Source organism: Mustela nivalis, assembly GCF_964662115.1.
Source record: "Mustela nivalis genome assembly, chromosome: 9".
NCBI lineage: Eukaryota > Metazoa > Chordata > Mammalia > Carnivora > Mustelidae > Mustela > Mustela nivalis.
Window position 1 is genome coordinate 69552044 of NC_139028.1, and position 27793 is coordinate 69579836.

Genomic DNA, 27793 nt, shown 5'->3' on the forward strand with positions numbered 1-27793 from the left:
GGATAAAAAGAAAAATAGAGATTATTCACAGTGTTACTCTGGGAAAAGGAGTGACATTGATGGTATATATACATAAGAAAAAGCATATTTTTACCGTTTCACTAAAAGTTTCTGTACTTGAATTTTATCATTTTTACTTGCATGGCTTAGAAAATCTTAACTGTTTTATTATTTATTTTAAAGATTTCATTTATTTATTTATTTATTTATTTATTTATTTGCTAGAGACAGTGAAAGAGGGAACACAAGCAGAGGGGTAGTGGGAGAGGGAGAACAAGCAGGCTTCCCTCTGAGCAGGGAGCCCAATGTGGGGGCTTCATCCCAGGACCTTGGGATCATGACTCGATTCAAAGGCAGTCTTCTAATGACTGAGCCACCCAGGCGCCCCTTAACTGTTTTATTTTTAAAGCACTTGGAAATCAAGCATTTTGTCTTTGGTAACTTAATTTGCTCTTTAATTTTGGGTTGTTGTTGTTGTTGTTTTTGGAAGTACGAATGTGGACTTTAGCCCTAGTTGACCTTTCGAATACTATATCACAAAGTCTGAAGCTTGATTTTTTTTTTTTCTTTCAATTCATGAGCAAAAGAGCCATACTGTGAGTATTTATTAATGGGATTTATCTTGGGAAGAAAAAGTCACTCCTGTTTTCCTTTGTCAAACTCAGATTTTTCTGGGCAGGAGGAGGAGAGGGGGTGGTGAGGTAGGTGCAATGAATAGCCCCCTGAGGGAGGAAAGGTGTTTTGCCTTTTCTGCTTAAGGCAGGCAGGAGAAGTCAAAGGGCAAAGGAGTAGGGCAGGGAATATAGAAGGAAAAATAATTTGTGGGGACAGCTGTTGTTTCTCTTTTCTCCCGGGCCACCAGCAGGAAGCTGGGTCAGATCCTCCCTCGTCAGGGAGAGCAAACACCCATCCTGTGATGGGGAGTCCACCAGCATGAAACGATCCAGTGCCTGTCGCGTGTGGCACCCCCACTCCCATCGAATTCTTGTCTGTCCACCTCACTCTGCCCCAGACAGAAAGGCCCAGCCACCTGGGTCTCTTGAGGTCTGGGCTCCAGGATCCAGGAGAACCTGGCCTGCCAAGTGAGGTCATTTATTTACACAAGGCAAGTGACACACGGAGATGCAGAGCAATCCATCTGCCTTAGCGACCAAGCAGATTCCCTTTGCCTCATCCTCCTGCAGAAGCGGTCAAGGCAGGGAGGTTGGGCAAGGTGACCTTCCAAAGCTGAATCTTGGCTTCTAAAAATAGAAGCATCCTTGGAGAATCAAAGAGGAGGGGAAGCTGTGGATGTTGAAGGCAAAACCCAGACTCCCCAGAGCGTTGTCAGGATGAAACTGTATTAATTAGACACAGGCACCCAGCTTGATAACATTAGGTATCATAGAAATTGAAACTAAATAAACTGGCTTCCCACCTCCCCCCTTTCTGGTAACACTCTCCTTGGGCTAAAAAGGAGAAAGAAAACCATGTCTTCTGACCTACTTGAATGGCTATACACTGTCTGAGGTGATGTCTTCCCCCTCAGAGGGCAACAGGGGCTCCATAGGGACACCCCAAGAGAAGGCCAGAGCTACAGTTAACTGGGAATCCCCCGACTTGTCCCAAGGTCAGCAGCAGAGGTCACCACCCATCTCCCTGGAGGGAGCCCACACAAGCTTTGTGTGAGGCTGGACATGGGCAGGACTGGGTGAGTGTCTGTGTTTGGATGGCATGTGTGGTTCTGCAGGGCCCTCATCTTGAGCCGGATGGTAGGGATTAGATATTTCAGGGTCTAGAGGTGCTGTGTGTTGGGCTACACACCTAGTGTGTGACCAGGTTGTGTGCAGTGCTCTGGCGGGTGGAAGGTTGTGTCCGTGTGTGTCTCTGTATGTGTGTGCATGCACATGCGTGCATTTGCAGGAGTGTGTGGAAGTATTATGGCCACCCTGTGGGTGCTATGTTGGGGAGTGTGGAGGGCTGTAAGGGAAGGCGGCATAGGGATGGTGATTGTTGGGAGAACTTTGCTGACTTGATGTGGGGCCTGTGGGGAAAGCTTGGGGGATGGGGGAGTTCCCTAGAAAGTGGGGAGGGGCTGGGTGGGGTCCTGTTTGAGAGGCTGCAGGAGGCCGCACAGGGCTGTGTACAGAGGGTGTCTGGGCTGTTGGTGGGGCCATGCAGTCCTACAGAGCCCTTCTTCAGGCAGCTTTGTCCTGGGGGCCCTGGGGATTGTGGCGGCACTGTGAATGGAGCCATGTGGGGGGCCATGTGGGAAATAGTTAAGGCTCTGGGGGCTGCATTCAAGACTGCAGGGACCTGTGTGCAGCTGCAGAGGGCTGGGTAGAGGGTGATAGAGGCCCTGAGTGGGCTCCACAGCCTTGCTCTCTGAGCGTGGGCTGGACTTCCGAAGGGGCGGGACCCCCAAAGTCTAGACATAGGTTCTCCATGGGATTGACGTCCGGGAGAGACAGCGGGGGACTCACAAGAGGAGCAAAAGGAGAAGTGCTTCCCTTCCAGTGCTACCCTGTAGCCATCCTTATGCACCCCGGGCTCAGACACTTTCTAACCCGTCCCTTTTTGCTTTCTCAACAGGACAATGTGGATCTTGGAGAGTTGATGTTTTCCCTCTGCTATCTTCCAACTGCTGGCAGGCTGACCATTACCATTATAAAAGCAAGGAATTTAAAGGCAATGGACATAACAGGAGCCTCAGGTGGGACATTCTCAAATTCAGACTGTCTCATAAGGTTCTAGAGCCTTACAAAGTCTCTGGTAGAGTCGCGAGGTGCATGGAACCAAACTACCTGCGTTTAATCCTAGCACTAGGCTGTGTGACTCTGGACAAGTCCCTTAATCTCTCTGCATTTTGGATATCCCATCTGTAAAATGAGGATAATACTAGTATCTGGCTCATTGGGTTGTTGTAAGATTAAGTTAATGCACATAAAAACGTAAGACTAGTATCGGGCACATACTAAATGCTACCTAATGTGAATAATCATTATTATTCTCTCTTAGGTCTTCTTCACCATAATGGTGAAGTGGTCCTACAGTTTGCACATGCTGATAGAGTTTATCTAACTGGGTCTTTCCTCTTATGTAAGCAATCACCATCTCAGGCCTATGGAAAATGAAAAAAATAATCTATAGCCTCATAAAAGACTCATCAATGAACAATGTAGTTTGGTATTGCCAGTGAATCAAACATGTACATTTAAATTCTAAATCATAACAAAAAAATGCCCCTATATGCAGCTCCTATTTTATAACCTCCGCAGGGGTTCCCAAAATGTGGTCATAAAACACCCAGTCCACTGGCTGTTGATCACAGAAATCAAAGGACACTGGATGCAATGTAGTCTGCTTATTGTCCTCTAGTATTTTTCCCAGAGGAAAAAAGATGTGGCCCCTTCTGGTCCTCTGAGTCCCTTCTGGACAGTGTATGGGGAGTCAGTAGTTGTGCAGGTGAGGAAAGAGGGACTGCCCCACTGAACAGAAGGAGAGTAAGGGGGAACCAGAAAAGTCTCACTAGAAGCAGGAAAGAGCCTTGTCACCTGTCCCCCTCTGCCCATGTTGCACCACAACCAAGCCATTGTTGTTTCTTTCCCTGCCATGCTGCCGTGGGCAGCTCTGCAATCCCCAAAGTTCTCCCTGTCATCTAGGTGTTCTCCCTGTCCCTTTCCCAAAGACATAGTGTGTAGGAAGATTCTCTGGGGTGGCTCAGAGCTCAGGTCCTGCAGCCTGTTTTCCTCTGTCTTGAAAATACTTTTGCGTCTCTCCCCCGTTAAAGCCAGGCAGGCCTAGCTGGAACGTTTTCTTATTTGATAACAGATGTTTTCACGCTCTTTTTAAATCCACACACTTTGAGGAGACAGAGTCCTGTACTTTTTCTTGAATGAATGCCTTCATTATCCTAACTCTCGTTGTCGTTGCTGCCCAGGCATCATATTAATTAAAATCCTCAAACTGCAGGCCCCAGGCGAGTAAGGGAGTTCAGCATTGCACCACCTCTGGAACCCCACTGTGATGATACTGCCCCCTGAACCCACATCTATCCTCACAGTCCCCCCGCTTCCCCTGGTTGTACAGATCCCTATGTGAAAGTATCGCTGATGTGTGATGGCAGACGACTGAAGAAGAGGAAAACATCCACCAAGAGGAACACTCTGAACCCTGTTTACAACGAAGCCATAGTCTTTGACGTCCCTCCGGAGAACATTGACCAAATCCACTTGGCCATAGCTGTCATGGACTATGACCGGTGAGATGCCTGGAGCTCTCTCTCAGGGCAGGTCTGCTGCACCTGGGGCAGGGAGGGCAGGGGGGAATGGGGCCACAGATGCCCAGCTGGCATCCCAGGCTGCTGGAAATAAGTCAGGGGAGCGCCCCAGGGAAAGCTGACTGACAAGGAATCGGCATTTTCCAAACCATGCTGAAGAGTCCTATTACCCAAGTGCTGCTTTACTGTCCCCCTTTTCATTTCTCTCTCCTTCCCCATCCTCTCCTCCTTCTATCCTCCTCCCCTCCTCATCCCTGCACACTCCCCAGAATCTCACCCTGGGAAACTGGGGCCCCACAGGTCTTAATCTTCTCCCGTGCAATCCTGCCTGGCCTTTGTGGGAAGATTCCACTCAAAATAGCAGAGTGATTCCTTTAGCCACACCACCAACATTTCTAAATACATAACTCTGTTATTTTTTTTCCCTTCTCCCAGTGTGTTTAATAAAGATCATTTCCATCCACTTAAGTCTGAAAGCAAACAGAAATGTTCTCTTGAAAATGCTAGAATCAGTATGGATGACAGGGTACATTAAAATGTATAAGATGCTCGACTTTCTAATTAATACAGCACAGAAGAGATATTTATAGCTTGCATTGTAGCCAATTGTGTATTTAAAGGACAGATTTGAAAAACAGTCATTTTAATATGCAAAGGAAGTACCAACAGGGAATTAGACATGTTAAACCAGTCATTAGACTGAAATGCAAAGTCTCTTTTTAATTGGAAACCTCCCACGTGGTCTGGGCACAATTATAAAAAAAAAATCATTCTAACTTCGAATATAATCTTACAAATATTATTTGCAGTTAAGAATTTTCCCACATACTCCTGAAATGTCAGTAAGGCAGCTTCAGCACCCCCAAACACTCTTGCTAGCAGATGCCTAGGTCAAGCAGAACTGTCTCCCAACCCAGGGAACACATGGCTTAGCTCAGCGGCCCAGGGGTGTGACAGCCCACGTCAGGCAATAGACCTTATCCTGTCTTCTCTGCAGGAAACACAACACCAATAGTGTCAGCCCACAGGAGGGGCCATTGCCCACCAACCGTGGAAAGCTAGGCCAGCTTTTTTCAAGTGATTGCCAAGTTTCCCGCATCGACAAATCTGATTATATGAGCTCTGCTTCAATTCAATTCTCAGTAAACTCATGAATCTGCCTGGAAAAATCCATGGCAGAATTCATGGGGCTTCTGCATGCAACTGATTTTAATGAGTGTGGACTTGAATATCCTTCACACTCCCCTACCCATGTCTCACCCTTACTCCCTACATACAAGTAGGAGAAAAACCACTCATCTTTGCCGGAAGGAAAAAGAAAGCCCATGAGTTTGGATCCCAAAGAGTTAAAGGATTTCATTCTAGTTAGTCAGATGACTTCTAACCAAAAACTGCTAAGGGGGAAAAACTGTCCCAAGTCAGGGATGTACCTGAAGTTTTCAGAAATATTAACCCTGAAGTTACAGGAGCTCAGTATCATTCTATAGGAGGAAATCAAGTAGGCTCAAAGAAGCAAAGATGGGCAACCAAAGATGGACAACCAGAGTTGTCATCCTTAGCATGCATCAGGAACAAGCTAAGTCATTCCAGTGTTACAAAAGCCAAGGTGTGTGATGGCCACACTCTACTCTTCCTCTCTGTGCCCCTAAGTACAATACTGGATCCCAAGTTCTATTGGCTGTTGAGCTTGTCCTATAGTTTTAAATGAGGGAGGGAAAAGAACCACCCTTCCCCTCATTCCTACTAGTTTAATTGAGTAGCTGTTGCTCTTATATACCAGAATTTTAAGAAAAAATTATTGTGGGCCATTTTCACAGTGTAGGTCATAATGAGATCATCGGCGTGTGTCAAGTAGGCAACGAAGCTGAGAGGCTGGGCAGAGACCACTGGAGTGAAATGCTGTCATATCCTCGGAAGCCCATTGCACACTGGCATTCCCTGGTGGAGGTAAGAACCTACTCCCACATGTTGCACTTTGTGGAAGAAGAAATGCTTTGCTATTGACATGCAGGGGCCACCATAAGTGTGAGTTTACCAGGGTCTATGATCATCGATGGGTTTCTCTGGCTGCCTTTCCTGTGCTGTTGGAAATTGCCTTCAATCTAAGGTTGAATCTATGTGCCCCACCCATCTAGTAGGTTTTGAACATTGATCACTCATCCCTTTGTTTGTCTTCAAAAATGATCGGGATTCTCTGATTCCGTGTTGTGGCTTTGGGTTGACATTTGGAAGGTGTCTGCAAGATCTAGGTGAGTGTGGAGTTTTAGGTTGCCATAGGGAGGTGTATGAGGAGCATCAGAGAGAACTTGAAACTGGGAGAGCAGAGACCCAGATTCCAAGACCGGCTCTAGCATTAACCTATGATCCTAGACAAGCTGCTTAGAATCAGTTTCAACTACATGTGACAAAAGTCCCAAAAACAACAAATGCAATGGAAATCTCTCTCTTACATTAAAAAAAAAAAAAAAAAAAAAAAGGGTCCAGGAATACCTGAGTGGCTCCATCTGTGAAGCATCTGCCTTCAGCTCAGGTCTTGATCCCAGGGTCCTGGGATTGAGTCACACATCCGGCTCCTTGCTCAGCAGGGAGCCTGCTGCTCCCCCTCCTTGTGTGTGCGCTCTCTCTCTCTCTCTCTCTGACAAATAAACAAATAAATAATATTTAAAATAAAATAAAAATTTTTTAAAGGTCCAGAAGAAGGCAATCCAGGATGTTACAGTGGCTCTGTGATCAATAGAGACCTAGACTTGTGTCTTTCTGCTTCACTGTCACAGTACAGGTTTGTTTTTGTTTTTTGTTTTTTGGGGTTACCTCATTGAATAACATGGCTGCTAAGCTCCAACCATGACATATCTTCCAGGTCACAGAAAGGTGAAAAGAGACAAAAGTCAAAAAGCACACACATTTTCTTTTAAAGGATTTTCCTTGATGTCTCCTGCAACACATCTACCTGTATGTAACTTAGTCACAGAACAGTCGTCTGGACACATGTGGGAAATGTATGCTTTTGTTGGGTGGAAATAGGCCCAACTGAAAACCTGGGTTCTGTATGGAGGGAAGAAGAGAGGAGTGAATCCTTGCATACAGTGAGTCATCATTCTGCCCCATACCTTCCTTCATTCACTCACCATCCCCTTCCCTGTCACTTACTTCTCGTTTATGCTTCCCCCATCTGTCTTTGCCCATTGACTCACTCTCTTATTTATTTACTAACTCATTCTCTCAAAAACAAATTGCATTCATTAGGTAATATTTGTGAGAGTGAAATGCTATATTGGATAAAGAAAACAGATGGGAATAAGAAACCTTCCTCCAAAGAGCTTATAGATACCAGAGAGGCAGAAGAATCATGCAAACGGATCATTACAATGCCCAGTCATAAGCATTAACATCCACATCAGGTGCTACTGGAGTGCAAAGGAGGGAGGTGAGATTGTCCATGTAGCATTCTTCCTCCTGTTCTTGGGAAGGGAATGGCAGGGAGCCCCTGGGAACCTAGACTCCAAGGAGCATGGGTTCCAGGCAGAGAACTTTCCTCTTATTCTCCCAGAAGTCAACCCGAGCAGCCAAGACAAGAGCCTCATCAGTATGGGCTCTGCTGCCATTGAGAGTCAGGAGAGCCAGGCTGAAGTTGGCTTGCTGGGCAGCTCTGGAGAGGCTGTGGGCCTGGGGAGGAAGGGACAGTCTCCTTTTGTTGGAGGCGGTGCTGGGAGGAGAAGAGCAGTGTAGGCCTTATGCACTTATGCACTTATATACCATTGGGTGTATTCAAGCAGCACCTAAGGTCCCCTAATTTACAGGTCCCTGTGGATACCTCTGCCCTGGGCCATCAAAGCTAGGACTCTTTCTTTCCTGGATTCAAAATTAATCCCTCAGGGAGACCCACTATCCCTGTGAACCACCTGAGAAGTAACTAGGAGAGGGATGCTGACCCAGCTGCCCCTTGCTTCTCCAGCTCTTGGTGGGGCTCTCCGAGGAGACCATGTAGGGACTCATAATCACCTCCATCTGCTGGTAGCATGGCCATCTGGGCAATTATAATAGACTTTTTGCACACTTATAGAGTCTCTGCTGACTTTAATTCTTGCTTGTAATCTGGAGGGTCTCAGAGTATCCCAGAGCTCTCCGTTTCTCAGGACACAGGATGGGAAAGGAGTGGGGTTTAGGGGTGTGGTGTGGGACTGAGACAAGAGCCCCAATTTGGTGCATAGGCAGCTCCCTCTCAACACCCTTGCTGGGGAGGAAAGAGAGGTGGGGCATTGCACATGAGCCCTGAGTGGCCATTCACAAATGGTACCCAATGGGAAGTCTAGAAAGCATCCTTTGGAAGCTGCCTTGGCAGCTGAGGAAAAAGCGCTGTCTGGCTTTGCAAACCTAGGAGATAGTCCCTAGACTTCGAGCACTTGGCGTTTCACAAATGTGTGTGTGATAGCTGTGTGAGTGAGAAATCCTTGCTTTTGGGGTTGAACCACCAAAACTTGGGGAGTCATTTGTTGCAGCACATAGAATGGCTTTAGCTGGCATGATGGGGTTTTTTCACCTGCTGCCATGGAACCACGTGCCCAGGCACCTTTGGGAGGTGAGAGTCTCTCTGTCCCACGGCATCCTGTCTCTTCAAAGTACGTGTCTCGGACTCCATATCCATCCCCAGAGCAGAAGCCATACTTTCCCTCTTAAAAATAAAGGTGCAGCTAGCAGAATTGGGGCACTGGTACCAGCTGAGATGAAAAGCAGGATTGGAGAGGTCGCCGCGCCGTGTGGACAGCTATGAGGATGGAGGCAGGAGGACTGGAGCTCGAGAGTGGAGACGCTCACTGGGATGGGCCTGGGTTCATATCCCTGTGCTGCTGCCCACAACCTGTGGGTTTCTGTTGGACTCTCAGTTTTCTCATCTGCACGGTGGCCACAATAGCATGTATCTCCCAAGGGAGGCTATGAGGAATAAACAGTCTAATGGCTAGATGGGGAGCACAGTGGTGGGCACATAAGAAACACTCCATGAGGTTCTCTGTCATGGTCATTATTATGTGTGTCCCACCTGGGGAGGGACTGCCATGTGTCCTCATGGGACTCTCATCCACAGTGCTTGTCCTAGAGCATGAAAGGGAGGCTGAAGTCCCCCCTTCCCCGGTATCCTGAGGAGCTATCACCTCAGAACCAGGGAAGGGGTCATTTGAGGCGTGACTGGGCACAGATGCTCCTACTGAAGTTCTGTTTCTTCTCCTCTCTTCTTAGACACTCTACAAATATTTAAATGTTCTGCTTTGAGACAAAAATAGTGATTAAGTCCCAGTCCCGTGTGTGTGCATGTGTATATAAGCATGCAGGTGTGAATGAACGAGAAAAAGGGAAGAGAGAGAATATGGGGTAGTTAGGATTTAGTATAGAGGGAGGCTGAGCTGGCAGAAGCTCCTCACTGCTGGGGGCTGAGGGACCAGGTCAGGGCTGAACCCTGAGCCCTGCAGAGATCTGGCAGCCGACTCCAGGCTGCCTCCAACACGCCCTGACCTTGCCAGGGCAGGTGGCAGATGGAGTCTTCAAAGCCAATGAGTTAAAAAATCCATTTCTCTTGCAGAGTTTCTGGATGGCTTCACTGCACACTCAAAGGTCAGCCAGTACAGCTCCCTTTACTGTCCATGATGTCAAAGGCTTGGGAAGCAGTGCAGACTCCCCCAGAGCTGGCTGCCCGGGACCTGGGGGCAGGAGTAGCCCCTCTTTAGGGCCTTGGGAGGGGACCGAGCTCTTGGAGCTCCCATCGCAGCCCCCTCGCCGGTATATCCCAGAGAAGGGGGTGTTGGCCTGGCCCCATCCCAGCACCTTTCCCATCCTCCTGTCTGTGGAGCTGGCCTCCATCATGAACCCCAGCAAGAGGAATCAAAACCGTTCCCAGTTTTCATCGCTTCCCACCATAGTGCCGCATAACCTGTGTACTATCGAGTAGTGACCTGGGCTCATGGGAGGCCCAGACATAGGCACTATTGGGCTAAATCAAATTTTACTTTTCTAAAAGAGTGAGAAGACAAATATCCAATCAGAATATAGAGTGAAGATCAGCAACATTATCTTGACTGGCAGAGAGATAAGGTTCTAAACGCCAGAGTCCTACTCAAGCTGTGCTTAGGTGTGGATAAGTCTCCTCTTTCCATGCTCAGCATCTCATACATATGCGCGTCTGAGGTTAATGGGGTTCTGCTCCCGGCTGGTCTGGTGGTCTACAGTGCCACCTCGCTGAGACCAGGGCCCCCAGCGACTCAGAGTTAAACAGTCCCATACAGCTGAGGGTCGGAGGGACAGGTGTGGCTTGAACAGTACTCAGCAACCACCCTCTGCAGCCTCCTTCAAGGGGTAAACTTACAGCTCTAGATCTAAAGCAAGCATCAGTTACCCAGACTCCCCTGGGAGTTACACGAACAGGCCCTTGAACCAGCTCTAGGAAGTGTTCATCAAGTGCCCAGCAGAGCCTGCCTGGAGTCTTTGAGGTACACACATTCCCATTTGATCACCCTGGTTGGGTCTCCCCTGGCCTGCTTTGCCATTGGTCAGAGGTCATAGAAATATAAGCCAGTGCCTGAAGTGAAGAATTAAGAGGCTTTAGCGCTTTGGGCAAATTGTTATTAAAAAAAAAAAAAATTTTTTTTGAGGAAACAGGAGTGTTTCTCCAGAAAGAGGAGGGATTGGCTGGAAAGACCTGAGTAAGAGATCAGGTTCTTATCAAAGGAGTTTGGGTCTATTGCAGGGCTTGGGTGCCAGTGAGGACTAGACCAGCAGAGAAGGAAACTGAGACTGCTTGTGGGGAGTTGGGGGGAAGGAGAGGTGGATTGTGGGCTGAGGGACAGGACAGAGAGAGCTGGAAAGTGCTGCCACTCAGAAGGAGCTGAGGCGCCTATAGCAACCCCCTTGCAGGTCTTTGGAAATACCATGAATCCAGTTCTGATAAGTAGGGAATGAACTGAGGCTGGCGATCACATGCTTTGCCTTCGGAAGGGGTGGCTCAGGAACTGGGTCCGTGAGCATGAGCCTAATGGGTGTGTCAGGGGCAGTAATGGAGGCAATAAGGAGTGGCACCTGGAGGGCTACATGCTAGCACAGTCTCTTCCCCATGTTGTGACCCTCCTCTCCCCCAGACATAATCCTACAGAAGCTCTCAGTGTCTCAAAACAAGATGCTTGGTCTGGGTGGAAACTGAGAGAACAAGGAGCCTTTAAAGTACATGAAAATAGTGTACAAAAATGTAAATTTCTTTATTCTCTAAAACGAATACTATCCTGGTAAGGAACGGGAAGTAAAAAAAAAATCTTGATATTGCTAATTAATGTTTCTGGTCTTTTCTAGATTATTTCTCCCTGGCTTATTTAGTCAAATGTCATGTTCAAATTCTCTACCATAGCTTTTTCCCTTCTTCCTCAAGGCCTCTTCTCCTTCATCATTCCCAAGCTGGTGTCCAGGTATAGGAAGCCCGCAGTGGCAGGGGCAGACTGCACTGGGGATATCGTCCTTCATCTCACTGGGGATATCGTCCTTCTTGTCTTTGGCCATCAGATGCCACTGTCACTGTCTGTGCTAAGGATCTCTGTTCATGGAACTTGTGACCTGTTCTCACAGCACAAGCCAGGCATGATTGCTTCTTGGGAGTATGGCCCCTTCAAGACTAACCCAACCCAGATTTGGCTCTTACCAGCCCTATAGATCTCTGAGGTCTGTCTCTCACTTGATGCCTGGCCTAGGAAACCTGGGAAGTCTTTGCAGGCCTTGGTATGGGGTCACTTCCCCACTTGCTGGGGAACCCTGCAGCCAACAGTCACCTCCTTTCCACACCCTGCAAGCATCGGGGACACATGGGAGCTACAGGAGTCTTGATGACACTACAGGCACCCTCTGCATGCTCATTCAGCTATGTCACCATTTATTTTCATTTTTCTTTTAAGATTTTATTTTTAGATAGGCTTCATGACCAGTGTGGGGCTTGAACTCACAACCCCGATTTCAAGAACCACACAAATCTACCCACTGAACCAGCCAGGCACCCCATGGGGCCATTTCTATGTTTTCCTCTGGCCCCGTGTTGACAGAGGGACCACATCTACCTGTAGCCTCCTCCACCTGAAACTTGGGATTTGGGGCCTGAGGGGTGAAATCAGGACCTCACATGAGAGCCTTTCTTCCCCTCTCCCTATCTCTTCTGCCAGAGACTGACTGCTTTCTCCTCCCAGCTAGTGGAAACTTCTGTAACTAAACTCATGTGAGTTTGCTCCTTGGTGGTTTACAGATGGAGACTACACCCTGGGGGGTGGTCACGTGAAGCAAACTTCATTTACAGCAAATAAGATCATAGAGCATAACTTCCAAAGCCCTCCCCCACCAAGCAAGGATGAGGAGGTTCTTTTTATTTAAAGTTTAGGATAAAAAGAAAAATAAGTTAAATAAAGTTTAGGATGAATATTGAGGGGAGCTTTGTCCTCACTTGTAAAAGCAAACACGGGTTGTGCAGACATACTTAGAAAACATGCCTATACATTCATCCTGTGTTAGTGAAGCTCGTGCTCCTTCTAGGGGCTGATACGTTGATGTATCAGCTAGTGAAGCAGAGGTAACTGTCAGACAAGGAGAAGGGGCTGTGGGCATGCTCCTGGGCCACAAGAGCAATATAAGCCGACTGGAGTCTTGGGCTCCTTATCTTGGAGCACAGAGCAGGGCCTTGCTTACTTTTGAAACAGCACTGGGGGTTTTACCAGTGACTGATGGTCTCTGATATGGTCAGGCTGTTTCCTGATCTGGTAGACACGAGTGGTTTTTGCATTTCTTTCCAATTCTGTCACCTCCTAGGAAGTTGTGCAGGAAGTGGGCTGATATGGTAGATCAGGGAAAACAGCTGGGGACCTAAAATGATTTCTCTTAGGTCACTGAAGCTATATCTTGTCTTTCTTTCGGCGGGGTTGGGGGGGCACCTCTGACTCCTTGTGCTTACACATCCTTTATATCCAGCATGATTCCTCTCCACTTATGCCTTATGTTCAGACATCCAGGGTTTCCTCCCAACATGGGAACATTTGGAATTTAGAAGTATCTCTTGTCTCTCAACAAGTCCTGGCTTTCCAGATTCCTGTTTCATGAGGGACTTGATGATGATTGACATTGTGTTATTTGCCCTTGGCTTATAGGAATACGTGGCATGGATTCATTGCTTGGAACCACGTGATTGGCAGATGTAACTGCCTCTGTCACATACGTATTGATAGTATTGATGAATGAATGGATGGATGGATGGATGAGCAAATGAAAGAATGAGACATAAAGTGGAAGAATCTGGGTTCCTTTAGTTCTAAAGTTTCACAATTTTCCATTCAACAGAGTCCAAAGTAGAAGTCAGTTCAGGGCGAGAAGTAAACGGTACTGACGCTGAATTTGCAGTGGGCTGTTCAAATGAAAATGGCCCTTATTAAACTCCAAGTTTTGATTAACTTTTCTCCATTTAGGAGAAGGATATGAGAAGAGGTCATTTCCTCCCTTTGTTCCCACCATTTAAAAAATCAAAATTCCATTGAGTAAATTTAAAGATCTTACTGACTTTTTCCAGTGATTGATGAATTGGGCAGCACCCTATCTGGCAGATGGAAAGGAGCTCTGAGTGAAAGCCTTCTCGAGGCAGAAGGAGGTGAAGCAAGCAAGTTGTTCTTGCAAAGAGTGGATTGTTTCCAGCAAGACTGCCTTCCTTTGAGGGGAGAGAGGGGTTGGGCAGGTTACCTCATGAGTGCTGACCAGGTCAGTCCGGATTGACTGGTTAAAGGTCACATCCCTGGGATGTGACCCACAACCTCTGGGAGAGGTTGAAATTACAGTTAGGTTAGGTATTAAGTCTTAGTTTGCTGATGTGGGGCTTTTAGCACAACTGACTCCATTTGGGGCCTATTGTTTCTTTAGTTGGCAGTTAGTTTTTTTAACTGCCATCTGGTGATAATTTTGAGTGCAATTGAGAAATATTCAGAACAGTAATGAGGCACCAGAGTAAATCATGAAAGGCCCCTCAAGCTGAGTAGGTAGCTGGATGCTAGAGTACTTCAGAGTCTTCTTTATATAAGAGACAGAGGAAGCAGAAACACCACAAAGACATCTATGATGAGTGGTAAACAGGTGAATGAGAACTGATCGGGAGGGACAAGGACGTGAGTCCATAGTTGGCTTTTCTCACCAGGGAAACACGTTAGCAGTGGTTTTATACAATGTAATGATTCACTCCATGTGTCTGTGATGATAAAAAAGAGGAAAAAATAGCAGAAAAATATTTTTAGACAAAATAAAGGACTTTTAATTCAGATTGTTTTTCAGAAAATAGACTATTTTTATTGGTGAGATTTAGCATGCTAGTATCCATAAAACCTGTAGGGTCACTGAAGCAGAACCAATTGCAAAGAACATGAAGATATCCTACATATTTGGGATCTGAAAAACATTAACAAACCTTTTAGAATCTGTGCCAGTTGTTACAAGCAGCCAAAATGTCGCTGGGATAATTAGGCATGGTTAGTGTTAATGGGGCATCGGATTTCCAGCTGGTGAAGGAAAATAGTCAGCAGACAAAGGCAAGAGCACTCAGTAGCTCCCAAGCAAGTCTTCGTTCTTGTATTGAATTAGCTATACCAAACCAAAAAAAGAAAGAAAGAAAGAAAAGACACCAAATATTTTCTTACCTTTAACTGGGATGCAAACTCAGCATTCTTCTGAGTATCTGTAGAGATAATAATCTTACAAAACATGAAAACATTTGGGAGCAACTCTAGAGATATAGGAGATAATAATGTGTTAGAAAATAACGTTTTCTGCCTGAACAAAAAGTCAACTGCATCTTGACTCTCCTCTCATTCAAAAATGACCTCGCCCCAGCAGTCACTTCCCTGGAGTGCATCTGCTGCACATTTGAATAGTAATTAAATCAGAAGGCTTGGACCTTTATCAATCTTCCATCCCCAGAAATCGCATTCAGAGGTGATGGTTTATAGAGTGGGCCAGTGGGCCAGTTCTTCCCCCCTGCAGACCAATGCGCTAGAATGAATGCCTCCTGCCAACTTCCGAAAGAGGGGATAAAAGGGAACTTCCTGGGTTAAGGGGCCTAGAGCAGGGATAGTGCATCTTGGCAAAGGATGGCGGGTATCTGGAAGGCCACTGAACATGGAGGTCTGTCAGGAGCTGCGCCCATTGAATGCTGCTTCCTAAATATCACGAGATCACCTCTTTGGTAGGGCAAAGCTGAGTTTATTGCTACTTGCCTGGTACAGAATAGGGGAGCTTGGTTAGAACTGGGTAAAGATCAGGATGTGATAGTTTAAGTAAACACAGCAAGGTGAGGATTGTGAGGCCAAGATCAAAAGAGTTTGGGGGTAGGGGTGTCTGGGTGGCTCAGTTGGTTTAGCATCAGACTCTTGATTTCAGCTGAGATCATGATCTCAGGGTCGTTCGTAAGATCAAGCCCCACCTTGGACTCCACACTAAGTGTGGAGGCTGCTTAAGATTCTCTCCCTTCCCCTCCTACCCCCTCTCCACCAGCCTACACACTCACCTGTGAGCTCTCTGTCTCAAAGAAAAAAAAAAAGAAGAAGAAGGAGGAGGAGGAGGAAGAGGAGTTTTGGAGTATAAACTTGTCTTTTGATGCTCTCTAAGGAAGAACCAACCAATGGTCTTTTGAGAACTCCAGTTAATGAGCAATGATATTATTTGCAAGTTTTATCTCACTTGGCAAAGGTCTCTAGGAATAGTAAAGTTGTGTTAATGAAGACAGTAGAAGAATAAAGTCAAGTTAATATAGAGCATATTCTTTAGACAGTTAACTGTCTTGGGCTAGATGGCTTTAATTCTCATACCCCAAGAGTAAGAAGCAGGAAAGCTGACAAGAATTTTGCCCAGTTCTATAGGTGCCCACAGACAGTGTGAACATTTATTAATTGCCTGCCCAACATCAGCCCTTCTTTCTGACAGCTCTGATTCTCACTGGGGATTCTAGGAAGCCTGACTCCATCCTTGCTTCTAGTGATGAAACTATGACCTGTTCCCAGGCTAAACCAGTCAAGCCAACCATGGGGATTAGCACTGCATAAACTGATTCAGTCAGAGAGCATTGGAGAACATTTGGTGTGAGTGGTTGGACATAGATGCTATCTTTCCTCTTGGATGTAAACTAAGAAGCATATACCCCAGCAGCAGCTGTGGCCCTTTGCAGCTCTAGAAGATCCAGGCGTAGGGTGAGCTCAACCCCATGGATGGCAAAACAGAGAGATAAAAAGAACGCAGACCCTTGATCCTATGGTTGAGCTGCTGGATCAAGCTTTTCCTGAATATAGTATTACCTCTAACCACTATGAATATGTAAGCATATAAATTCCCTTTGTTAGGTAAGCAATATGAGATAGGATTTCTGTTGTCTGAAACAGAGACTGGACTCTGGTAAACACCCACCCTACTCCTGACCCATTTTGTGTTCCCTTGGAATGAAGAGAACCATTCTCGAAGCTTCCATGAGATCAGCTCTTCTGTCTTGCTCACTGTGGTATGTCTAGGACCTACCAAAGTATGTGGCACATGGTAGACATTGAGTGAAGTTTTCCTAAGGAAACATCATCAGTGTTTTGTTGATTAGCTCATCTCTTGAAATAGTTATAGCTAAAAGAGAGACTCTCCATTCCTAATAAGGCACAAATATTACTGTATCAAATTAGGGGGAGGGTTGCCTGACTTTGGCTCAGGTCATGATCCCAGGGTCCTGAGATCAACCCCATATTGTGTTTCTTGCTCAGTAGGGAGTCTGCTTTCCTACTGTCCTCTCCCTCTGTTTCTCCCCCAGCTCCTCTCTCTCTCGCTTTCGCTTTCTCTCTCTCTCTCTCTCAATTAAGTGGATGAGATCTTTGGAAAAAAAAAATTAGGGGGAAAACTGCTTTCTTTTTGTATTTGTATCCTATTTTGTAAAGGGAAATTCAAACTCCGTATGGACCTGAAGGACCTGTGGGCTGCTCCGTAGCAACTGGTGGCCCCTCGGGTTGATAAAGGCACAGTTGTTCAAGGGTGAAGAGCAGTCCCATGCCTCTCGTTTCCCATTGATGTCCCTATCGTGTGCTACAATTCCTCTGTGAAGAATGAAAATAAAAATCTCTACTCTTTTAATAACAGTATTTTAGCAACTCTAACATTATCGTCTAATCCCATTCTTAATTTATTTTATTTTTATTTATGAGCTAAAGCTCAGTTATATGTTTAAAGCCTGTGATCAGTGGTGGTAGAATTAAATACTTTTCCCCATTTCAAATCAAGTTCAGCACATGAAATGTGATGACATTGATCATTCAAATGCTTGGAAATAAGGAAATGGGGGGAAAACTCACTGAGTAATTACAAAATGCGACTTTAACTCTAAGGTTTAGGGTGCAGTACCGTGAGTTGTGCTTAGACTATTAGAAGGAGAAGCAGTTATGAATGAGGTAGCTGAGGATCTGCGTGTGCTTAAATACTGTACATATTGATGGTAAGTGTCCAGATTTAGAAAGTTTACTAGAAGGTCATAAAGCCAATCAACAAAATGCCATTCAAAGAGATTCAAATTGACTAAAATTAAGCAATGTAAACATTTGGAATTGTCCTTCCTAATACTAGTGCTTAATGAAGTCCCTGAAGGGGGTGTGGAGATGCATATTCGGAGTGTTTTTAGTTGGTCCTTACCTGCATTCTCCCTCTCTGTTGCCTGGAGTCATGGTCACATTGAGGAGCAGAGCTGAATGGAACAGGCAACACCTATTTGCAGGGGAAGATGGGCATGGAGCCTTTAGGGTCTGTAACTAAGATTGTAAGGTGGAGTGACCAGTGCTCCCTTCTTAGTTCTGGAAGCTTCCATACAGGGGTCATAAACGGAGCCCCCCTCTGGGGGTAGTGACTGTCGCTGCAGATTCAACCTCTTCCAAAGAAGCCAAGAGTGAAAGCAAGGATCAGGATGGGCTTCTCTTAGAATGATGGCAGATCTCTTCATGGAAAACTTTTAGAATTGAGGTAGGATGCAAGCAGGATCTCAGCTTGGCAGGGTGGGTCTATCTGGGGTGAAAGCGGAGGGTGTGGGAGTTTGGCTCCGCTCTGCACTGAGGTCCAGGAATGTGTTGATACTTGAAGCCCTTGGGAGATGGCATCACAGAACCTTAAGGCACATAAGGTAGCCACAGAGCTACAGTTCTGCCTCTCCCCTTGGAGCCGCAGGTGAAGCCAACAGTGCATTCGTAGGTGAATAGTTGGAAGTGACAGAATCTGATCTCTCACTTGCATTTTAAGTTTTTTGTTCCTTCAAGTTGCAAAATGGCCGCTCCCAGCACTGGCACTAAGGGCTCAGATCCTACTTAAAGATAATGTGACAGGGGGCGCCTGGGTGGCTCAGTGGGTTAAGCCGCTGCCTTCGGCTCAGGTCATGATCTCAGGGTCCTGGGATCGAGTCCCGCATCGGGCTCTCTGCTCTGCAGGGAGCCTGCTTCCCTCTCTCTCTCTGCCTGCCTCTCCATCTACTTGTGATTTCTCTCTGTCAAATAAATACATAAAATCTTAAAAAAAAAAAAAAAAGATAATGTGACAGTTCCATTGCTTCTCAAGTATGGTGTGAATGTGGGCATGCCTCGTACAAAACCTTTTATCAGGATTAAGGATCCAGGGATCCTTGTAGGGAAAGAAATAGTAACTCAGGGCAGCCCTACACTCTCAGGACGACAAGGGGAAATCTGGGACCCCGCTGTCGCACACTGAGTCCAGCAGAATCACAGCCGGCCCACACAACGCGCCCGCTGCGCCACTCCCATCCCACTGCTGTTCTCCCACATCAGTGGGCACCAAAGTGTTAATAGCGAAGGCCTTGGGAAAGCTGTGCTTTGTTACAGGGAAATAGCTTTTAGCTCCAGCTGCCGCTGCCAGAGAACATGCTTGAAAGCAAGAAAGGAAATAATGGGCAAGGAAAGGACTTCTGAATCACATGGGAGTCTTCAAGGACTACTCAGCCCAGAAGATGTTCTTCTTACTGCTTTAAGCCATTAATTCTCTAAAGCCCCCAGCACAGATGCAGCAACTTCCTTCACTGTCTGCAGATGGTGTCGGAGTTCATGGGAGCCCAGGAGACTGCCTCGCTGCATAAAGGACTTCCTCAGTAGCAGGAACGGGGAAAGGCATTAAGAACAGGAGCAGTACTGGAAATGCAGTTGTGAGCCTTGGGTTGTCGTCAGCCAGGATGGCTCTGAGCTTATGAGAGTCCTTGAGCCACCACAGACAGAGACTGCTCGAACTCTTTGCTCAGTGAATCAGCTGCAAAGACCAGAAGGGGACTCCAGGAGCCAGGGAGTGCTGGGGAATCAGGGCTGTGAAAGAATAAGCAGATCAGATCAGACTCAGGCTTCACCCACTCACATCCAAGGAGAGGGCTGGGAAGGCTAAGGCTGGCACCTTCCGCCATCCCCACCCCACCATACTAGGAGAACATTAGGTGACCTCTTTTTTTAAGGTTCTGGATTGCTGAGTGGGTCTTACCTGCTGAATAGCTGTTGAGTGGGGTGGTATAGGTTGGAAAAGGGCCCTACATGTGGTTGAAGCAGCTCAAAGAAGAGTAGGGTAGGGGCGCCTGGGTGGCTCAGTGGGTTAAGCCGCTGCCTTCGGCTCGGGTCATGATCTCAGGGTCCTGGGATCGAGGCCCGCATCGGGCTCTCTGCTCGGCAGGGAGCCTGCTTCCCTCCCTCTCTCTCTGCCTGCCTCTCTGTCTACTTGTGATCTCTCTCTGTCAAATAAATAAATAAAATCTTTTAAAAAAAAAAAAAAAAAAAAAGAAGAGTAGGGTAGGTCTTGGGGAGAGGTTTGGGGGGCTCACTGGAGAGTCCATGGAAGTTTCTACATGATTCTAAATTATTTGTAATCCGCTCTTTATATGCACCTATAAATGTGCAAATTTCAGAAATTAGTTCCTAGCAAACCCAAAGGCTTCAATGAGTTGTTTAACACAGGGCTGTCCAGTTTGGCAAGGTTTGGTTTGGTTTGGTGAATTATTTCCTGAAGTCAAATCTGATCTGGAAACTGAATGAGTAAAACAGATACATGTAAGCGCTACTGTGGTTGAAACAGACAGAAGAGGCAAAGAGCAAAATCATTTAATCAAAGAGGAAGGCTTGACCAGTTCCACTTCCCGGTGGGCTAGAGGGCTTGTACTGCATTACTGGGGTTTAACAGGGAGGAGAGCCTGATGCCAGCTTGGCCATTTAGAGCTCTGGTACTCTGCACCAGAGCAAATTACCTACTCCGTCTCAGGTCAGCTTCCTCCTAGGCAAAATGAACTGCCTCAGTAACCGCTGTAGCAATTAAATGATACAGCATAGATGAACACGCCCCGCGTAGTCTCTAGCAGGGAAAGATGCTCAGCGAGTATGGAACAAGTGGGAAAACACAACCCCACCCAGCCTTTCAGTTCCTGGTAGTTGCTGAATATCTTGCCGGGCTCAAATAAGGTAACTGGTCCTAGGGATGTTCCAAGTTGTCGTTTCTCTGGCTTTTGGAATTTCCAGTGCTTTGTAGAGACTTCAATGTCAAGAACACAAGGGGTAGCACCATATTTCAATAAGCTCCCAATTTTTCTAGAATAGAGCAGTGGCTTCAAATCATCTTAGCTAATATAGAGTAAGGAATACATCTTATATCATGACCTACCAGATATAAAACTGAAATAGAAGTTTCACGAAATACTACACATATGATGCATTTTTTGTAAAATTGTTATTATTAACAAAAGAATACTGGTCACAACCCATTAAACTGATGTTACAACCCCACAACAGGTCACAGTTCACACTATGAAAAATGCAGTACAAGATATGCACGTTTAGCCACTGTGATTTTGATGTAGTGTGGGAGTTTTTGGAAGGAAATGCAGAATCATAACCAGCTACATGCATTTTTTTAAGGCCATCCAGAAGACTTGGATTTTAGGCTTTTTGTCATATGTATTTCTCAGGAAGCACCACCATTCGCTGGCTTTAGCGTCTCTGCATTGGATGCTGCAGGCCTGACTTGGTGTTGCCTCACGTGCGTGTGTGAACAGACAGGTTATTTTTAATCACAAATATTTAATCCTCTGGTTTGGCGCTGCACTAAGCCTTGCAATGCTTTAAACAGCACAGAGATACTACCTGTGTGTTTATAACTGAAGAAGATTGTTGTGTAAAGCCACAGAAGGAAAGAAGAGTGTGTTAGATAAGCGAGTGGCTGCTTTGAGAGAGTTTCCTGAGGGTAACTGTGTTCACATGGACTCCTTCACCCCTGCTGGGTGTGGGGTACTGTCCTAAGTGCTAAGGACCCAGTACCCACTTTTAAGGAGGCTAGTGGGGGAGTCTGGCAACAGACTGTATAATCGTTGTTTTCAAAATGTGGAAGGGAGCGTGGATGAGCGTCCCCAGCCACCCACTGGAGAAGACTGGCCAGAGAGAGATACGCTGGCCCACTGGGGTGGGCTCCACAAAGTGAGAAGGGATCTTCCTGCTGAGCAAGGAGAGGAAGGACCACTATATTCAAAGTCATGGAGATGTTGATGGTCAGCTGGTACCTGGGGCACGGGAGTTCAGGATGGCTCACACACAGGGTCCATGGAGGTGGAAATGAGGCTGGAAACAGAGGGAAAGCCTTGTTCATCCATGATAAGAAATTTGAACTTTCTGCTGTAGATAGTAGGGGCCTTTGGAATGATTTTTTTTTTTTAAAGATTTTATTTATTTACTTGACAGAGACAGAGAGATCACAAGTAGTCAGAGAGGCAGGCAGAGAGAGAGGAGGAAGCAGGCTTCTTGCTGAGCAGAGAGCCCGATGCGGGGCTCGATCCCAGGACCCTGAGATCATGACCTGAGCCGAAGGCAGAGGCTTTAACCCACTGAGCCACCCAGGTGCCCCTGGAATGATTTTTAAAAGAGCTGCAGCTTACCCAAATCCGTGCTTCGAGAGAATCGTGCCGATCATCTGGAGGAGCATGGACAAGAGGGATGAGGCTGGGGGAGACTGTGGGGTCCGGGTAAGCTGTGCTTGTGCTCAGGCCTGAAGGGGGCGCAAATAAAGGGGTGGGTGGGAAGAAAGTCTTGCCGGGGTTTATGGAAGGCCAGAGAGAGAGAGGAGTTTGGGGTGACGCCCAGGCGGCTCTGCTGACCGGGCAGATGCAGAATGGTAGAGAAGGAAGAGGGTGTTGGGGGGCAGGTATGAGAGGATGGAGCGCTGACAAGGAGAGAGGGGGATGAAGGAGTTTCAGTACATGTGCCAAGAACAGTGACCTTTGATACAGGGCATTCTAAAGGATGCTCCTCTGGAAGATATATAGTGTTCACCACTAAGTGACTTCAATTTTAACCATCCACTCCCCTCCCCCTCGCACAGATGCGCACGCACACTCATGCACGCATGTGCACACTGTGCTCCCACCTCCTGCCCTTCTCTTAGCAGACAACTAGTCAGATTCTAATCTGGGCCCAAGGCCGTGGGAAGAAGGCAGGGTTGTTCTCCCAGTTTTGAAGTGAAAATACCTATGCTCGTAATCTGCTGATAAAGGTTAATTAACAATGTTTATTCTTCCTATCCAAGAGCATGGAATGGTCTTCCATCTTTTTGTGTCTTCTTCAATTTCTTTCATGAGTGCTCTGTAGTTCCTCAAGTACAGATCCTTTACCTCTTTGGTTAGGTTTATTCCCAGGTATCTTATGGTTCTTGGTGCTATAGTAAATGGAATCGACTCTCTAATTTCCCTTTCTGTATTTTCATTATTAGTGTATAAGAAAGCCACTGATTTCTGTACATTGACTTTGTATCCTGACACGTTGCTGAATTGCTGTATGAGTTCTAGTAGTTTGGGGGTGGAGTCTTTTGGGTTTTCCATATAAAGAATTATGTCATCTGCAAAGAGAGAGAGTTTGACTTCTTCATTACCAATTTATATACCTTTTATTTCCCTTTGTTGTCTGATTGCTGTTGCTAGGACTTCTAATACTATGTTGAACAAGAGTGGTGAGAGTGAGCATCCTTGTCATGTTCCTGATCTCAACGGGAAGGCTGCAAGCTTTTTCCCATTGAGGATGATATTTGCTGTGGATCTTTCATAGATAGATTTGATGAAGTTCAGGAATGTTCCCTCTATCCCTATACTTTGAAGCGTTTTAATCAGGAACAGATGCTGGATTTTGTCAAATGCTTTTTCAGCATCAATTGAGAGGACCATGTGGTTCTTCTCTCTTCTCTTACTAATTTGTTCTATCACATTGATTGATTTGAGAATGTTGAACCATCCTTGTAGCCCAGGGATGAATCCCACCTGGTCATAGTGGATAATCTTTTTAATGTGCTGTTGGATCCTGTTTGCTAGGACCTTGTTGAGAATCTTAGCATCCATATTCATCAGTGATATTGGTCTGAAATTCTCCTTTTTGGTAGGGCCTAGAGCAATCTATACTTTTAATGCTATTCTGATCAAAATTCCACCGGTATTCTTCAAAGAGCTGGAGCAAATAATCATAAAATTTGTATGGAATCAGAAGAGACCCCGAATCGCTAAGGAAATGTTGAAAAACAAAAATAAAACGGGGGGCATCATGTAACCTGATTTCAAGCTTTACTATAAAGCTGTGATCACCAAGACAGCATGCCACTGGCATAAAAACAGACACATAGACCAGTGGAACAGAGTAGGGAGCCCAGATATGGACCCTCAACTCTATGGGCAAATAATCTTCGACAAAACAGGAAAAAATATACAGTGGAAAAAAGACAGTCTCTTCAATAAATGGTGCTGGGAAAACTGGGCAGCTGTATGTAGAAGAATGAAACTCGACCATTCTCTTACACCATATACAAAGATAAACTCAAAATGGATAAAAGACCTCAACGTGAGACAGGAATCCATCAGAATCCTAGAGGAGAACATAGGCAGTAATCTCTTCAATATCAGCCACAGCAACTTCTTTCAAGATATGTCTCCAAAGGCAAAGGAAACAAAAGCAAAGATGAACTTTTGGGACTTCATCAAAATCAAAAGCTTCTGCACAGCCAAGGAAAAAGTCAAGAAAACAAAGAGGCAACCCACGGAATGGGAGAAGAAATTTGCAAATGACAGTACAGACAAAAGGTTGATATCCAGGATCTGTAATGAACTCCTCAAACTCAACACACACAAAACAGACAATCATATCACAAAATGGGTAGAAGATATGGACAGACACTTCTCCAATAAAGACATACAAATGGCTATTAGACACATGAAAAAATGTTCATCATCACTAGCCGTCAGGGAGATTCAAATTAAAATTACATTGAGATATCACCTTACACCAGTTAGAATGGCCAAAATTAGCAAGACAAGAAACAACATGTGTTGGAGAGATGTGGAGAAAGGGGAACCCTCTTACACTGTTGGTGGGAATGCAAGTTGGTGCAGCCACTTTGGAAAACAGTGTGGAGATTCCTCAAGAAATTAAAAATAGAGCTTCCCTATGACCCTGCCATTGCACTACTGGGTATTTGCCCCAAAGATACAGATGTCGTGAAAAGAAGGGCCGTCTGTACCCCAATGTTTATAGCAGCAATGGCCACGGACGCCAAACTGTGGAAAGAACCAAGATGCCCTTCAACGGACGAATGGATAAGGAAGATGTGGTCCATATACACTATGGAGTATTATGCCTCCATCAGAAAGGACAAATACCCAACTTTTGTAGCAACATGGATGGGACTGGAAGAGATTATGCTGAGTGAAATAAGTCAAGCAGAGAAAGCCAATTATCATATGGTTTCACTTATTTGTGGAGCATAACAAATAACATGGAGGACATGGAGAGTTGGAGAGGAGAAGGGAGTTGGGGGAAATTGGAAGGGGAGGTGAACCATGAGAGACTATGGATTCTGAAAAAAAATCTGAGGGTTTTGAAGGGGTGGGGGTGGGAGGTCGGGGTACCAGGTGGTGGGTATTAGAGAGGGCACAGAATACATGGAGCACAGGGTGTGGTGAAAAAATAACGAATACTGTTATGCTGAAAATAAAATATTTTTTTTTAAAAAGGTTAATTAGCCTGAGTTTTAAGCCTCAGGTCCCTTGAGGAAGAGCATGTCCAAAAGCTCTGAGCTTTACCATCGAAAGCTCTCCCTCAATTGAAGGAGGTTGCAGGTTTTCCCAAGTAGGTGGTGTATCAGTACTGGGGAATCCCAGCTTGACTGTGAACCTACTGTGAAGAGAAAGGCTGTCTATTCATGGCTGAGGCTTCTAGTGCAGCCCTCTCCCACTGAGGTCTCGAGTGAGGGCTGAATAGATAATTCTGGAACAGCCATCACCAAGGGGCTCAGACAGATGGATGTCCTCCAAACAAGGAGTGGGTAGGGGAGCAAGGACTGGAGAAAGCCCAAGGGGACAGAGTAGCAGTAAGGTAGTTAGTGTCAACCTGGTGTCAGGACAAGCCTTGGAGCAGGCCAAGACAAAATTTGGGCCATTAGCAAAATCTGTTCAAGTCATTGTCAAATTAAACTTGATGATACTTTAAAATCATTCCTTACTACTATGCCTCTCTCTGCTTTGCTTCAAATTTCTCAAATATTTTGAGAGAAAGAAAACTCTCTTTGGCTCCTTACGCATGAGTTGGTTGAGCTGACTACCCTGAGTTCTTATGTCTACATGTCTCCTCTCCTCAAGGAGACCAGTTTCAGCAGAGTGGTGGTATCTGCTGGCATCCAGCCTGGAGACAGTGGAGTTAATCAACACAAACAACTCTTTTATGTTTCTTGGCTGAAATGGGAAGGCAAGAGACTGGCCAGTCACTAGACAACAATGAAGGCTTTCAAGAGTGAGATTTTCTTTTTCAGAAGCAAGAATCTGAGCATTTTTATAGGCAGAGGAAAAGGCCAGTGGGGAAGGAAAGGTCAAAGATACAGGGGCGAGAAGGGATGACGGATGTGTGGGCATTCACCTGGAAACACATGGTCCTGGGCCTATGCCCAGCTCCCCTGGCAGAGCCCACAGATGCTCCTCCCTCCTGGCTTGGCCACAGCATGGCTCCATCTTGCCTCAGTGGCTATGGAAGCAGATGTCACTCCACAGGCAGGGCTAGGAATAGCTTTGTGCAGAGCACCCAGGATTTAAGCAGTGCCCCTTTCTACCTTCCCTAATGACCAGCACTGGGGCCCAGATGATGCCCTGGATCCTCTCTTCCTGGGTCTTCAGATCCCCAGGTGTCCTCTGTATACTCCCTGTGCACTTCCATGTCCTGAAAGCAGCTCTGCCCTTTCCAACCTGGCTCCACCTGGAAAGGGCCTCCTTCTCCACCTCTGATCCTGCTGAGACTTTTGCCAGCGTCTGGACCTTGCTCTTACTCTTCTGTCAACTTTGATCAGATTATCTGGAACAGCCCAGCCTCTTCACCTTGCTATTTTCTTCACTTTGAAACTGACCCTTCAGATCAGCTGCACCCGGTCCTCCCCCTGTCCCTCCCACATCCCAACCCCTGACACTTGAATGGATGTGCCACACCACAGCCTAGCCCTTGAAGCAGAAGCTTCTTCCTGCTAAGTCCTCTTGTCCTGGCTCTAAATCACAGCCCCACCTCCATTCACTTGCATCAGGTCCTGCTGTGGACAGTCTTTGAGCATTTAATCAAAAGTCCTAAAGGGCTCAAAGTTGATGCAAGAGGCTGCCCCTCTCAACTAAGAATAAAACACTTGCTGTGCCCTTTGGGCTTTAATCAGATGAACTCAGAGACACTGGAAGAGATGAAATAGCCTGAAAAATGTTCTAAGAACCCAGCTTAATAGAGAAGACCATGTTGCAGGAGAGAATGGAAGAAATCCCACAAGCAAGTGGAGGCACAGAGGCACACACACATCATACAAGGGGAGAGGTCATTCTGTCTCTGGGGTTTCCTGATGGTGTAAAACCTTCACCTAGAATGTGAATTTAACCCTCTCGGGAGGTTCTGTGTTCCAAAAAACAAGGAGAAGGAGGCTAGGGGGACCCAGTGCCAGAGTTGAGTGTGGGCTGATAGAGAGGAGCATGTTTGATCTCATGTAGCCTGTGCTGATGCCTGCGGGGCACCAGGGCTCAGTGGGTCCTCCCTACCAAGGCTGCGGAGGAAACGTTGATGGGAATGGACCCCCTGGCCAGCCACAGGAGCTTTGAACAAGCAACTGTAAGTCAGAAGACAGGCTAGGAAGTGAGACGTGGAGCTGTAAGCCAAGATTAGACAGACCAAGAAGCTGGACTTCAAGGTTGGAGGTCAGGAAAATGAAGCAAGGATGGGACACAGAGCAGGTGGGAAGCAGAGCCTGGCAAGGGAATTGCATTGAATATGTTGCTCACAGTGCCTGCCCCATCTCAGCTGCCCCTGCATGCACACACAGCTCCACCCCTACTGTCTGTTGAAGAAGCAGTCCTAAGCACCACCGTTTGGCCACAGATGCTGGGTCAAGAAGGGCACATGCTCCCAGCACCCAGTCTGTGGGCTGCCTAGTAACCTACAACATGGTCACATGATACCCCAGGGT

At 46.3% G+C, this 27793-nt stretch overlaps 1 protein-coding gene across 2 annotated transcripts in view; it reads left to right on the forward strand.

Annotated features, from left to right (window-relative positions):
- The window catches only part of SYT9 (synaptotagmin 9), a 202983-nt gene that overhangs the window by 143625 nt on the left and 31565 nt on the right, over positions 1–27793 (forward strand). For both annotated transcript variants that reach the window (XM_082682995.1, XM_082682996.1), the window contains 3 exons: positions 2572–2692; positions 4069–4240; positions 6076–6205. In XM_082682995.1, the coding sequence (XP_082539121.1) occupies positions 2572–2692; positions 4069–4240; positions 6076–6205 (423 nt within the window). The remainder of the gene's footprint in view (positions 1–2571; positions 2693–4068; positions 4241–6075; positions 6206–27793) is intronic.